Source organism: Numida meleagris, chromosome 1 (genome assembly GCF_002078875.1).
Source record: "Numida meleagris isolate 19003 breed g44 Domestic line chromosome 1, NumMel1.0, whole genome shotgun sequence".
In the NCBI taxonomy this organism is placed as follows: domain Eukaryota; kingdom Metazoa; phylum Chordata; class Aves; order Galliformes; family Numididae; genus Numida; species Numida meleagris.
This window is the reverse complement of record NC_034409.1, coordinates 11,122,879-11,136,782: the sequence shown is the minus strand read 5'-3', so window position 1 is coordinate 11,136,782 and position 13,904 is coordinate 11,122,879. Positions and strand designations below refer to the sequence as shown.

The following is a 13,904-nucleotide window of genomic DNA, read 5'->3' as shown; positions in this document are numbered from 1 at the left end:
AGAAACACCAGGAGATTTCTGGACTTAGAATTTTTGGGAGATTCCCAAAACTTTTCGAGGCTCATCTTTGATGTATTTAAATAATTAACTGATAAACTTATTGAGATGCTGTTGGCATTCATATGTTAGAAAAAATTGGAGCCATAAACTTCTTACCTGTTGGTGCTATGACGTTTAGTAATCATGCATGCTGTTTTTTAACAGCTGTGATTTTCACCTCTAGGCATGCATCCATTCCCCTAATTTCTGATGTGATTAAGGTTTATTTCAAAAACTTTGAGTCTCAGTTTGTCTTGGTCCTTGTGGGTTGGGTATCTCATACTGTTTGTGTGAAGCCTTGCATATGTATTAATTGAAGAAAATGCTTCAGAATTTAAAGTATGGTGACACTGTCCCTCATCTTGTAAGGCAATGATTTTATTTTCTTTGAAGAGATCTCTTGTATGCTCTTAACAGAAATGCCCTTCGAAAGTAGCTTCAAATCCAAGGTATTGTATTTCCTTTAGAATATTTCATAGTGTTTCTGAAATATTATGCCTGGGATTATACTGATGCTCTCCTCTTCGGTGGGACAGTTGGTCCACAGTATGATTACAGTAAAAGTGATGTTAGAAGGGTTCCTACTAGATGACAGTAGCCGTACAGCCAGTGATTTAAAACAGCTGCGGAATATAGATATAAGAACAGTTTTGAAGAGCTAGGTATACTTTACCTTCAAAAGCTACATGCATAACAAAAGTTGCCTGCTAGATTACCCTTCTTACCACATGCATCAAATTCTAAGGAAAAGGATTGCTTCATAACATCGTTCTCATAATAAGATATTCAAGACTATTAAAGAATTTGAAATAACTGGAAACTGAATTTGTACTTCTAAAGACACTAATGGGAAGTTACCTTAAAATTTGCGAAGTAGAATGTCTTGTGCTTGTTTACTACAAACAGTATTCTTTAGATAGTCCCAGAGATTATACTGAATATAAAATCCATATTCTTTGTTACTTCAGTACTAAACTAATGGATATGGTTTTAATAAGCACTTTATATGTTTACATTAGTAATAGCCTAGATAAGGAACTTAAAGAAGTTATAGACTTTGGTTGTATGGACCTGGGCAAACACACAGGACGCCAACTTGAGCTACTCTGCAGTTGCTTATTTATGAGCATTTTATAATAATAATTTTTTAAAATAGTGTTTAGTTGTGTACCATTGCTTTCAGAGATCTAGTAAGAGTGACACTGAAGGCTTGGGGAAAAAATAGTCACTTATAATTAGTTCTTAAAAGAGATGGTGAATTATAGTTTTGCTTAGTGCTTTTACTCTAGAAATAAACCAGCATGTGGCTGCTGAAACTCTGAGAATTATCTCAGTTCTTTCATCTGAGTCAGTGTCATAATTTTAGAATCTGTCACTCTTGTGGTTTCAAAGAATGATGTAATCTGGGATTTACACTCCATTACTGCATTTTGAAGTTACTGAAGTGTGTCTTCCAAACAGTACTAACCACAGCTTCTTTCTTAACTCATTCAAAAATTTCTGACATATTCAAATTCTGATAGTTGCAGAAATTCCAAAAACTAATATCGCTTCATGCATAATGAGTATTCTTGTAAGAGAAAACTTTTGTTTGACTGTAATAAAACAGGTTGGGGGAAAAGGAACAGAAAATGTCAGCAGTAGTAGCTGCCATAGCATGAGAGGAAAGCAAGATGGTAGTAGATGAGAAGCGTGACTGTCATGTGGTTTCAAAAGGAGAGAAGAGAGAGCGCAAGACAAAAAAGAAAAATAAAACTTTGTAGGGAAAAATATACCTGTGTGGGGGCCCGTACTGAAGAATATTCCATTTGTTGGTCAACCTGGATGTGTGGCAGAAAGTTTTCACTGTGGATTTTTCGTACTACTGTGGATGTGTTTGTGAGTATAGTAGCAATGATTAATAACTTGAATAATAGCTAAAATAAGTCTCATTTCTGGTAATGTGTCATGAGGTGATAAATGTAAGAGATTATATTTGCAAGCTGTTTTATGAGCCCTGCGCTTTTGTAAGAGTTTACTGGCCCCATAGCAGAAACTGCACTTTGCTTATGCTGTCTATCAGTGATAGCTGCAGGCCAGGTACCATTCGTCTTGTCCTCCAACCATAAAATGCTAACATCTGACAGGGGACTGGGTTGGAGAGTTGTGAGGAGAGGGTTTTCGAGAGATGAATCCAATAATTTGTTATTAAAAAAAGCAGGCAACATTTAAATTTTAAAGTTGATCTGGTACAAATCTACTTTGCAGTCTGAAAAGCTGATAAGTATCCACTGAAAGTTTTATATTAATTACTCTTGTCTATGCTTGAACTCTTCTCTGGCAACATACAAGACAGTTTCATTTGTCTGTAGGTTCTGTTCCTTTTGAGATTGATCTGGTGGTTCAAAGCCAGCCCTGTTTTACTCTTCAGCTTTTATGTAACTCTTCAACTAGTTCTTTAGTCCACAGTTAGTCTACAGTTATTTCTGTGTTAGTATTGCCCGGAATATCTTTGCACAATTAGAAATCGTTGTACATAACAGTTGGTTTCCTCCAAAGAGGAATGTGTGTGAAATTGTGAAGTTATTCGGACTGCTTTTTATTTGATATATGAGTATTTTATTCAGTATGCAATTATCAAGTCTTTGACAAATTAGAAATGTTACTACTGAGGTATCAGAACTTAAAAACAGCAGTTTCTGTGCTTGCTTTCATAGAACACTTGTGAAATCTGTAGTTCTCGAGTGCCTGCTATGTAGGCAGTGTGTGGGATAGTAAATCATGAGAGTAATTTAAAGTAAGGCTTTTGCTGACATTTTTTCAAATTATGAAAATACTTTCTTTAATTGTTTTTGAACATGGACATGCTTCATTTGAAAAGAAAATGAAAGCAGCTTGCAGAGCTAAACATTGTTTTAGCTCTTTCTTAAATTTTTTTGAACTTTGATACCCCTACTCAGTTTCTTCAAAGTACCATACGTGCAATTGATCTGTTAAGTGCTTGGGGTTTTTTTGAAGACATTTGCACATGAAGAAGCATCAAGTTTTGTCTCTGTTTCCAAAGCTGGAAGTTGTCTTCAAAGAAAAACGGCAATACAGATCAGTGTTTCTTGCTTAGCTAAGTTAGAGTTTATGCTGTGAAGGGTGTCACAGGGTTAGTTATGTGCCTGAACTGAGTTCACTGAATTCCCGGAGTGCTGTTATAACTCATGCTGGATCGAGGTAAACAACTTCTTTGGATACCACCAATAGTTGTCAAAGTGTTGAGGTGTAAAGGTAAAGCCTAATTACTTTGAGAGAGACGACTTTACAGATTTTAGTACGGTCAGTAGGGGAAACATGGTTCTTCAGACTCCTTGTTAAGTTGTGCTGATTAAAGTTGGACATTGCTTTCACACTTGGTTTATTTGCAAAATGAAGCATAAGGATCTGCCTTTCTGGCAAGCAGGTATAATAAGAGCATTAGACTTAGATCATGTTATATTGAATTATATCAATGAATTTTTTTAAGAAAATGCTATGCTTTAAATGGGATTTTCATCAGATATGTTGTCCTCTGATTTTCCTTAGTGGGGAGCTCCTGTGGTATCACAAAGGACATCAGGTGCCAAGAGAGATGAAAATACTCATCAATTATTCAAGCCTCACTCTACTGAAGAGCAGATGACTTAATAGTTAACTTACTTTCATTTAAAACTAAGCAATCAAAAAATCCCCACCATTCCTTCAAATCTGAAACTGATACACTGCTGCTTTTCTGGTTAGAGCAACTCTGCCATCTCTTTCTGTTAACGTATTTTTATATTATTCATAATTATTTTTATATTACTGTCTGAGCCAGTAAGGCTCTCAGCATTAAATTCATTGGCAGTAGTGAAGCTGAAATCAAGTATCACACTGATGTAGTACTAGAAACAATAAATAGTATTTTTACTAAATAATAGAGTAATATACATTCAAGGCTGTCTGCATTTGGACAGGGTTTGGTTGTGGCAGTATGGCTATCTTTGACATTTTATATCCATCTGTCACATGAAATGCTTAATACTGCTTGCTCCTGAGTAATATTTTCTAAAACAGTTCTCATTTTGTTGTAAAGAACTTATTCACACTGATGTAAAGGAAGGGACGTTTTTTATCCATGTAGATTTGCATCTATAAGAAGACCTGGCTGAGCTCTGCATTCTGGAATACAAAAATTGTCAATCTCTTTTCAGTATGGGACAGTGAGTAAGGTGTCATTTTCTGACAGATTTTGAAGGATTATTATCAAACTGCGGACATTTTAGCATTAAGTAAAAGCAAATAAAAAAAAAACATCAAAACACTTTCCCCAATAAAAAGAAGAGAAAAAATAAAAGGAAGAACAACAGCAAAAAAACCTGTTTCTATTTTGCAGTTGATAAAGTAGTAAAAAAAGAGAATGCATCTTCCAGGAGCTCATTGTTAATGCTAGGTACACTAATGAATTGCCTTTTTTTTTTTTTTTGTATGTATTATGAATGTTTATGATTGTGTTACTAAAAGAACTTTTATGAGGATTCTAGATGTTTGACACAATTTAGTACTAACACCGTAGTGGAAGATGGATATCCAACTGAGGAAAAATTGAGTCAAATGCATATTACATAGTAATTATGATCTTATGACCAGCCCTGACACTGACCTGCTCAGTTAATCAAATATGGTAAATTTCTAAACAGCACTTCACAAGGTAATGTAATCACCTGTGTCCCTGGAAAGGTGATGGAACAACTTGTTCCGGATATCCTCTCCAAGCAATTGGAAGAGAAGGTTATCAGGTGTGGTCAGCATGGATTCACCAAGGGAGGATCATGTTTGACCAACATAGTAGCCTTGTGTGACTGGCTGGGGAGAGCAGAGGATGTTCTGTACCTTGACTTCAGCAAAGCGTTAGACACAGTGTGCCCACAACATCCGTGTTAGGAAACTTAGAAAGTGTGAGATAGATGAGTGGACGGTGAGGTGGATTGAGAACTGGCTGACTGGCAGAGCTCTGAGTGTTGTCATCAGTGGTGCAGAGTCTGATTGGAGGCCTGTAGCTAGTGGTGTTCCCCAGGGGTCAGTGCTGGGTCTCGTCTTGTTCAACATCTTCATCAATGACCTGAATGAAGAGGGAGAGTCCACCCTCGGCAGGTTTGCTGATGATACAAAGCTGGGAGCAGTGGCTGACATACTGGAAGGCTGTGCTTTCATTTAACAAGACCTGGACAGACTGGAGAGTTGGGCAGGGAGGAACCTGATAAAGTTTAACGAGAACAAGAGTAGACTCTTGCATTTAGGGAGGAATAACCGCATGCATCAGTACAGGTTATGGGCTGACCTGCTGGAGAGGAGCTCTGTGGAGAAGGACTCAGGTGCTCTGGTGGCAACAGAATGGCCGTGAGCCATCAGTGTGCCCTTGTGGCCAAGAAGGCTTATGGTATACTGGAGGGGATTAAAAAGAGCGTGGGCAGGAGGATGAGGGAGGTGATCCTCCCCCATACTCTGCTCTGGTGGGGCCACATTTAGACTACTGTGTCCAGTTCTGGGCTTTCCAGTTCAAAAAAGATAGGAATCTCCTAGAAAGAGTGTGACGGAGGGTCACAAAGATGGTAGAGGACATGGTGCATCTCCTGTAGGAGAAAAGAGTAAATAACATGGATATGTTCAGCCTGGGGAGAAGAAGTTTGAGAAGGGGTCTGATAAATGTTTATAAATATCTAAAGGGAGGTGGGAGACAAATGAATGAGGCCAGGCTGTAGTGTAGGACAAGGAGCAATGGCCTAAAACTTGAACAAAGGAAGTTCCATACAAGCATGCAGAAGAACTTCTTTATGGTAAGGGTGACAGAGCTCTGAAACAGGTTGCCCAGAGTTTGTGGAGTCTCCCTCTAGAGATATTCAGGACCCATCTGGATGCCCACCTGTGCAACCTATTGCAGGGTACCTGCTTTAGCAGGGGATTGGACTTTATGATCTTACGATGTCCCTTCCAACCCCTGCGATTCTGTGATTCATATCCTGTAGTAGTAATACTTATTAACTCCAAAATTCTTCTTAAGTAGAGGAGTATAATAGGGTAGTTTGCTTTTTCTTAAATGAGGCGTCTAGCGTTCCGTGATTCTTGGAAGTGATGCACGGGTCTTGCCTACTCCAGTGAGAGAATTATTCCAAAATCTGTCATATTGTCAAAATGTGTAGTACTTATTAGCAGTTTGTAGAGGTTAGTGATCACTGTTTTTGCCTACATTTGTGTAAAGTACTGTTTCCTGTTTATATTAACATACTTTTATTGAATTTCTGTGGCAGCTCAGAATAAGAACTATTGCTGCACTGTAGTTAGTGATATGTTTATCAAAACCAAGCCTTTAACTTGGACATTAGGTAAAGAGAGCATAAACCAGTCTTAGGCAGAAGTTGACAGTTACTTTATTCCATAGCAACGTAATTCTACAGTGTACTAGCTTCTGTTGGTGATAACAGTCATTGTGCTATGTATTGGAAGAAAGGAAATCTAGCCACATCAATTGCAGTGCTGGGGAGGATGTGGGACAACTCTAGTCTGACAAATAGTTCAAAGCTGGCTTGAGCCTGTCATGATGCTAAATATTTTGTTTAACCTACCAGGAGGAACCTTCCAAATGGAACATTATACAATAGTGAAAGTACAGAATATTTTATTAGTCTTCAAAGGGTATTTAAGTTGGAACACAGCTCTAGAAGTCGTCAGTTTCAGTTCTTGGCTCAAAGTCAAGTTAGCATCAAAATTATTTGAGGTTGCTTAGGGCCTTATCCAGTTGCATCTTGAAGATCTACAAGGCCGAGTTTGTACTTCCTGTACAGACAGTATGTTCCAGTGCTTAACAGCTTCCACTGGAATAGTCCCATTTTCACAACATGCTACCCACATCTCTAGAATAACGTATGCTGAAGCCTTGTATTTGCTTCATGCCTTTTTGTTGTTGAGAAGTTTGGTTCTGTGTTCAACTGTCTTAAGTGGCTTTATGGAGGAGAAAAAAGATTAGATCCCTCCAGCAGTCTTTTCAAGCTTAAATAGCCCTCTTGTTGTAGCTTATCCTTGTATGCCATATAAACCAGTCCCTTATTCATATAAGTGATGTGCTACTGTTTTTTTGTCTCATTAATCTCATTTTTGGGGTGCTGAAGAGAAGCACAAGAGGTGCTGAGATGCAGCCTCATGGATGCTGACAGCTCAGTTGCCTAACTTCTTGAGTATCCTTTGAATAAGCAAACACCTTTGTTCTCTCAACACTTACACAACTCCTGACCTCTAAAATGGATATTGTCTTAAGTAATGACTTAATGTAAGTGTATTTTGTCCTGATTTTCTGGTCAACATGAAGATGTTAAGTAGTGTTAACCAAAAATCAGCTCCTGAAGATTACCACTTGTAACTAGCTTGCAGTAGGATTGGCCACTAACCTTTTCATTTGTCTGCCTAGGTCGTGTTTTAGACATCTTGAAATCATTATTTATTCAATGTGGTACAAGGATACTACTGTAGATGACATTGAAAGTCCTGCTAGAGGCACAGTGAATGATATAATTGGTGTTCTACATCCGTAGGGCCAGCTGTTTCCACATTAAAGCATTACCAAGTCATGTTCAGTTGATAAATCCTTCCTCGTGTTTGCCAGTCATGGTCTTGCCCTTCAAGGACCTGGAAATGACTTCCAGGAATATTTGCTGTATCATTAGTCTGAGGAACAAGGTGAAGCTGACTGCCCCTTTTTTTTAAAAGGTGAATGCAGCCTTTAACAGTGACTTCTTATGGTCACAGTGACCTCTACAGTGTTATAGAGTTTTCTTTGGTCATATTGGAATTGGACAATTGGAGATCTGTTTGAATTTAGAAACACCAGCAGGCTGTGTGAAATGTATTGTTCGCTTGCACAAAAAGAAGAACAAAGACTTTCCAGAGTTGAGTGATTTCTTGTCAAAATATCTCAATTTTGAAACTTAGCTAGAGGCACTTAGGTTTTTATATTAAAAATAATTTGTAATGTATTTGGAGCCATTGACGTTTTTTGTATTGGTTAGGTATTTGAAGTGTAGAAACATAAATTAAATGTGTTCTCAAAGATGAGCAAAATGTGATGAATTTCCATTTATTTTTCAGGAGCTGGTGAATCAGGGAAAAGCACAATTGTCAAACAAATGAAGTAAGTATAGTAAAATACAATCATAGAAAGACGTTTTTTTATTTGAATAGAGAATTTATTTTTTTTCCTTTCGTAGGATTATCCATGAAGCTGGTTATTCAGAAGAAGAATGTAAACAGTACAAAGCTGTTGTCTACAGTAACACCATTCAGTCAATTATTGCTATCATTAGAGCAATGGGGAGGTTGAAGATAGACTTTGGTGATCCAACCAGGGCTGTGAGTATTGAAGTAAACATGCGCATATACTGTTGAAATATCCATTCTTTTTCAGTTTCTATCCATTGTTATTTCCTGGAAAAACGTCTTCGTATCCAACAATCTTTGTAGGCTAGAAGGTTTGATAAAGAGGAAGTATCATTTTGTTTTCTACACAGTGAAGTGCTCTACTGAGCAATCAGCTCTGGGTTGATTCATGACAACTATTTTGTTTAGATGCAGTTCTCCAAATTCTATGTAAATCTGAGTCTTAGGAATATTTTGAAAAATAATAAGCTCTGTAGTCATACTTCTTAATGTTTGCTTACGGGCTGCTTTAATTCCTTCAAGATGAGCATCTTCGCTTTCCTTGAAAAACGCAGATTAAACAGGTAGGCGTCTAGCTGTTCTCCACACTTCTCAGTTGAGTCACAGACACAGTAGTGCCTTAAACATTTTCGCCTCTAGGCCAGATCCAGTTTCATACTGAATTCTAGTGTGGATGACTCTACTGTACTGTAAGGCACAGGCATAGTGCTGCTGCTGGTACTCAAATTTTTTCATGATAGCACATGAATTAAGGATTTTTCCCAAGAAAGTAGTTGCCCATTTCCAGGCTTTCTTGTACATTTTTCATCTCATCCACTTATTGGAGCCAGTCTGCTGAACTGATCTTTTTGCTTATCACTTCACGATTTCTAACTCTGTACTCTTATTTGTGGTGAATCTGATTGTGTCCCTGTCTGATCGGGAGGATAGATGCTGTCTGTAAAATGTAGATACGTTTATGTACATATGTTAATTCTATCTGAAACCTGCTTAATTGTAAATGAACTATGTAGATTGCTCTGAAAGTAATGCCTCCCATTTGTTTCCATGGAAACTACAACAGGTACATAGAGCACAATAACACTATTTGATAGAGCAAATTCTCGTTTATAAAACACTGTTTTTCAGCAGTCACCACTATGAGCTGTGCATTTTTGTCAGCAGTGAACAAGAGGCTACATGCCACACTTGTAAAAATCTGCATGGTTGTTCGTAACATGGCTTGCCTTTCACGTTACTGTCACTACTGCTGAAATGCACCACCCACCGCCTGCCTTACTGTACTCACATCCACCGTTTGGTCTCCATAGATATTCAGCAAGCACTGATGAATGTCAGTGGGTGCAGTTTTTCCACATGAATTTAATCACACACCTTTGCTTCATACACACTTCCATGTCAGACACCATTTTGTCAGACTTCCTCTCTGCTACCATCTGTCTCATGGCAACAAGGTGTAATGGAATGTGGATGGGAAGGTTCAACCTCTACTGCCATACCATCACCATCCGCCTCTGACATCATGGGCCAATATAGTAAAATAAGAGGCATTACTTTTGGAGCAGCCTTTCTCTCACTTTGTTTTCATGTTTTCTGTTGTCTTACCTCGAGACCAAAGATTTTCAGGGCAGAAGCAGTGAGTTAATGCATATTAATTCATTTGTATAGTGAAGCCCTCTTTGATGTCTGACAGTTAATGCTGGAAAAGGGTGAACGGTATATTCCTGTTACTAAACACAAAGTAAAAGAAAATGGAGGAGAGCGTAAGTGTAGATTTTATCAGATAAAAGGACTGACAAGAAGATCTGAAAATGTTCTATGTATGATATGAATTTGAACTGATTTGAATTTTTCAACTTCAGAGAACTATATAACTGAATGCAAACTTCAGTCAGGGATAATAGTGAAATAGCTATCTATTCCCCAGCACTTAGACAGGTCTTGGTGATCTGTGTTCTTTTTACAGAGCAGCATTGCTATTGAAAGTAAGTATTAGACTTTAATTTCAAAATGAGAAATTTAAAAAGGAATCCAGAGCTTGTGGGACACAAGTCTACCTTTTTAGAAAATATATGCATGTTCCTCAATGTATTAAATATAGGCTTTTAAATTTTGTTTTTGTTACCATTTCTATGGTAGAAAAAATGTGCAAAATTGCAGTGTCCTGAGGAAAACTGCTATTCAGACTCTTTGTTATTTTTTTGAATGGAATTATTGGAGATTTTACTCCGAATAAAATAAGTCTGTTTGGAAAATTACGTGCTCTTCTCTTGTCAGAATAGTGGCAAAGTAACAAGTTGAATATTTTTTTTTGTGAAATTACTGAATCAGGAGAGCACAAGTTGTACCAGGAATGTCAGTAATGGTGCATCCCAGGATTAGCATACCTTTCTTTATCCTTTGGAACATTTCCATACCAAAACAGAATCCATATTTTGAGAGACATTTAGTGAATATGCTTTAAATGAGAATGGACTACCTTCAAAACATGAGATTAGTTGCAATTATCCTCAGAAAAGGCTAAATGAATTTCTGTAAAGTATCTCATTTATGGAATCTTACATAAAAATAGTGAGTCCTTGAGAGGAAGGAGCCCTTGTGCAGTATGATTAAAGGAAAGCATCTGGCATTCGTTAATAATGAAAATAGGACTCAATTATTATGTGCTACCTCATTTGTGGCATCTGTGTGCTTGCCTTCTGTAGAAAAGGGACGTGGGGGTTAACAGATGCCACTTAACAGAACTTAATTTGCTTCCTGCCCCTTCTTGTTACTCCCTCTTATATCCTCCCAATAAAAAACAAACACAATCTTAGAACACGTAGAGATTAGAGCTGTTTCAAAAAGAGTAAGTTTTCTGTATTTAAAAGTCAGACTGTAGCAGATGTGAAATGACGTTTTAAGTTCATGATAAGACAGACTTGCAGTTTCTAGTATGGATCTGCTGCTTCTATCAATTGTAGATTGGCGTTTTCATCCAGAAACAATATTCAATACCGCAGTTGCCATTCATGTTTCTTCTAAGCAAGCATGTTGCTTAAACTACAGTATAAGAGATCTACTTATCTTGCTCTTTGATCTTTACTGCTCTATTTTTTATGTAATTATTAGCGCAATCCACTGAACTTTTACTAGCTGCCCACAGTTTGCCAAGTGTATGTATTGTAATCAGCGTACTGTTTTATGTTTGTTAAATATTCGTTTTTAGATTTGGAGCTTTCTCAGGATGATGTATCAGTTACCTATTTGTTCATATGTATAGCTACATGTGTACTGTTATGGTTTAACCCAGGAGCTAATCACCAAACAGCCATTTCACTCAGTCCCCTGCCTCCTGTGAGATGAGGTAGAGAATTAGAGAAAAAACAAAGTGGAACTCGGGTTGAGATAAAAACTGAGACAGAAAAGGATGGTATACATATATTTACAAAACAAGTCATGAACAGTGCAATTGCTCATTACCCACAGACTAATGTCCAGCTGGTCTGCAAGCAGAGGCTGTCTCCCCTGAGCAGCTCTTCACTGTTATGTAGATTTTTTTTGCATGATGTCATATGGTATGGAATATCCATTTGGCCATTTTAGTCCTGAGTTTAGTTCTCTCCCAGCTCTTTGGCCAGGCTATATGAAAAGCTGAAAGGTTCTTGGCTCTACGCTGCACTGCTCAGCAGCAACTAAAACATTGGTGTGTTATCAACATTGCTTTTTTTCCTAAAGCCAAAACATAGCACCATCCCAGACACTATGAGGAAAATCAACTCTGTCTCTACAGAAACCAGGACATGTACACACAGATACATACAAATATCTTCAAATCTGCCTTGAGTTGAGTAAAGAGCAAACTTTTTGTTTCCAAGCTGTGAATATTTAAGCCTACAGTAGGCAGTCTTTTGAACAATCGTTACTTTCCATGCTTATGCTAAAATGTTATCTTCATATAACAGGAAAGATGATAGAACCTCTTTTTTTTCTACAGATTTGTGTCATATCTACACTTACAGTTCTGTGAGAATAACTTTACAACATTGCAGTTTGAATCCTCTTCACTCTTGAAATACTTTCAGTTCCTAGTTGATGTACCTAAGCCCCTCTCTTTCCTCCTTCCTCTGTTTTAATATCATCTCCTCTTTCTTTCATTTATTGAACAAACAGTATGTGTTGTGGGTAGTAGTTACAAGCCACAAGTATGCTGATTTTGCTGACATACCGTTTCAGTAGATCACATACAACGGGTAACTAATGTCAGTCAGCTATCTTCTGAAGAGAACCAGTGTGCAAATCTGTTTCCTCTATCCAGCTGCTATCTTCTTTTTCCAGTACCTTACAGATTTAACATTTCTAGTCCCTTACCTGAGTTAAAATTGGGCAAGTTAGACAACTGTTCAAGTTCTGTTAAAGCTGAGACTGGCTCGTGGATTGATATCCTACAGGATGTCTCACTTTCATAGGCAGTCATTATATAAATGCTGTTTTTCTTTAAAAAAAACAAAACAAAACAAAAAAAAACCAAAAAAAAAAAAACCAAAAAAAAAACCACCTTGATTATTCCTAGACTTGTAGTTACCAAGAAAACTTGGTCTCTGTAGAGTAATTAAGGTAATGAATATTTTAACTATTTTATCTGGAAAAGTTTTAAGGGCATTTCTCTTTACTAGTGAATGATCATTTTTAACTTTCAGACAAGTTGTTTTTTGAAGTTGAAGTGATTAATATGTATTGTGCAGTCAGTATACATCTGCATATCTGAAGGTTCTAATATGCGCTGTAACTGTTCTGTTCAGTTTGAGGGGTTGTGACAATAAAATAAGGTTAATGTTAGACTTCAGCACAAAATGTACAAAATATTTCCATTTATAGAAGCTCAGTTCAAGTGGTAAACTGATCAGAATTTTTATCAGCTGATGTGAAATTTCTCTGAACTTGTCTTTCTCTGTTGAAAAGTGTGGGAAGTAGTATGCTGTATAGGGTAGTAATTGCTTTCCTTTGCATTTTTTGGTTGGTTATAATCATGTATGCCAGGTTAAGTAACTCATTCCTTTGCTGAATGCAATTCTTATTCTTAGGTGGTAGGGTAACTTAATATAACTTATTGTATTTCTCAATGTTTATCTCTCCACTTTCTGTTTTCATGCTAAAGGATGATGCTCGTCAACTCTTTGTGTTAGCTGGAGCAGCAGAGGAAGGATTTATGACTGCAGAGCTTGCTGGTGTTATCAAAAGACTATGGAAAGACAGTGGAGTACAAGCTTGTTTCAACAGATCTAGAGAATACCAGCTTAATGACTCTGCTGCCTAGTAAGTACTGTGTGACGTACAAGGCTCTCTTTTGGTTTGTAAGTAGTAGCTAAAAGAATTTAAGAGAAATGTAACCTTTTAAGTAATTCTGCTCCCACGTAGGTGGAAAATCTAGAAATAACTAGATGAAGATATTATCTACTTGGGTCAGAATGCTAGACACAACCTTTGAGAACAGAGAGGAAGAGATGTGGTGTATTACTATGAATTTAAATAATATTCTGATCAGTTGTTAGATTATTTCGAAGAAAAAAAATGCTTTAAGAAGCTTTAGTATTTTCTGTAGCATTTTTATTACAAAATGGTGACTCAGTTACCTGTTCAGTATCAGAACATGTCCAGGAAGCATGACTAATTGATGTGAATCTGTATTACAGAAA

The 13,904-nt window shown here is 37.2% G+C and overlaps 1 protein-coding gene across 3 annotated transcripts in view; it reads left to right on the top strand.

Annotated features, from left to right (window-relative positions):
- GNAI1 (G protein subunit alpha i1) overlaps positions 1-13,904 on the top strand; it is a 43,062-nt gene that overhangs the window by 12,921 nt on the left and 16,237 nt on the right. For all 3 annotated transcript variants that reach the window (XM_021384474.1, XM_021384475.1, XM_021384476.1), the window contains exons 2-4: positions 8,161-8,203; positions 8,280-8,421; positions 13,367-13,524. In XM_021384474.1, the coding sequence (XP_021240149.1) occupies positions 8,161-8,203; positions 8,280-8,421; positions 13,367-13,524 (343 nt within the window). The remainder of the gene's footprint in view (positions 1-8,160; positions 8,204-8,279; positions 8,422-13,366; positions 13,525-13,904) is intronic.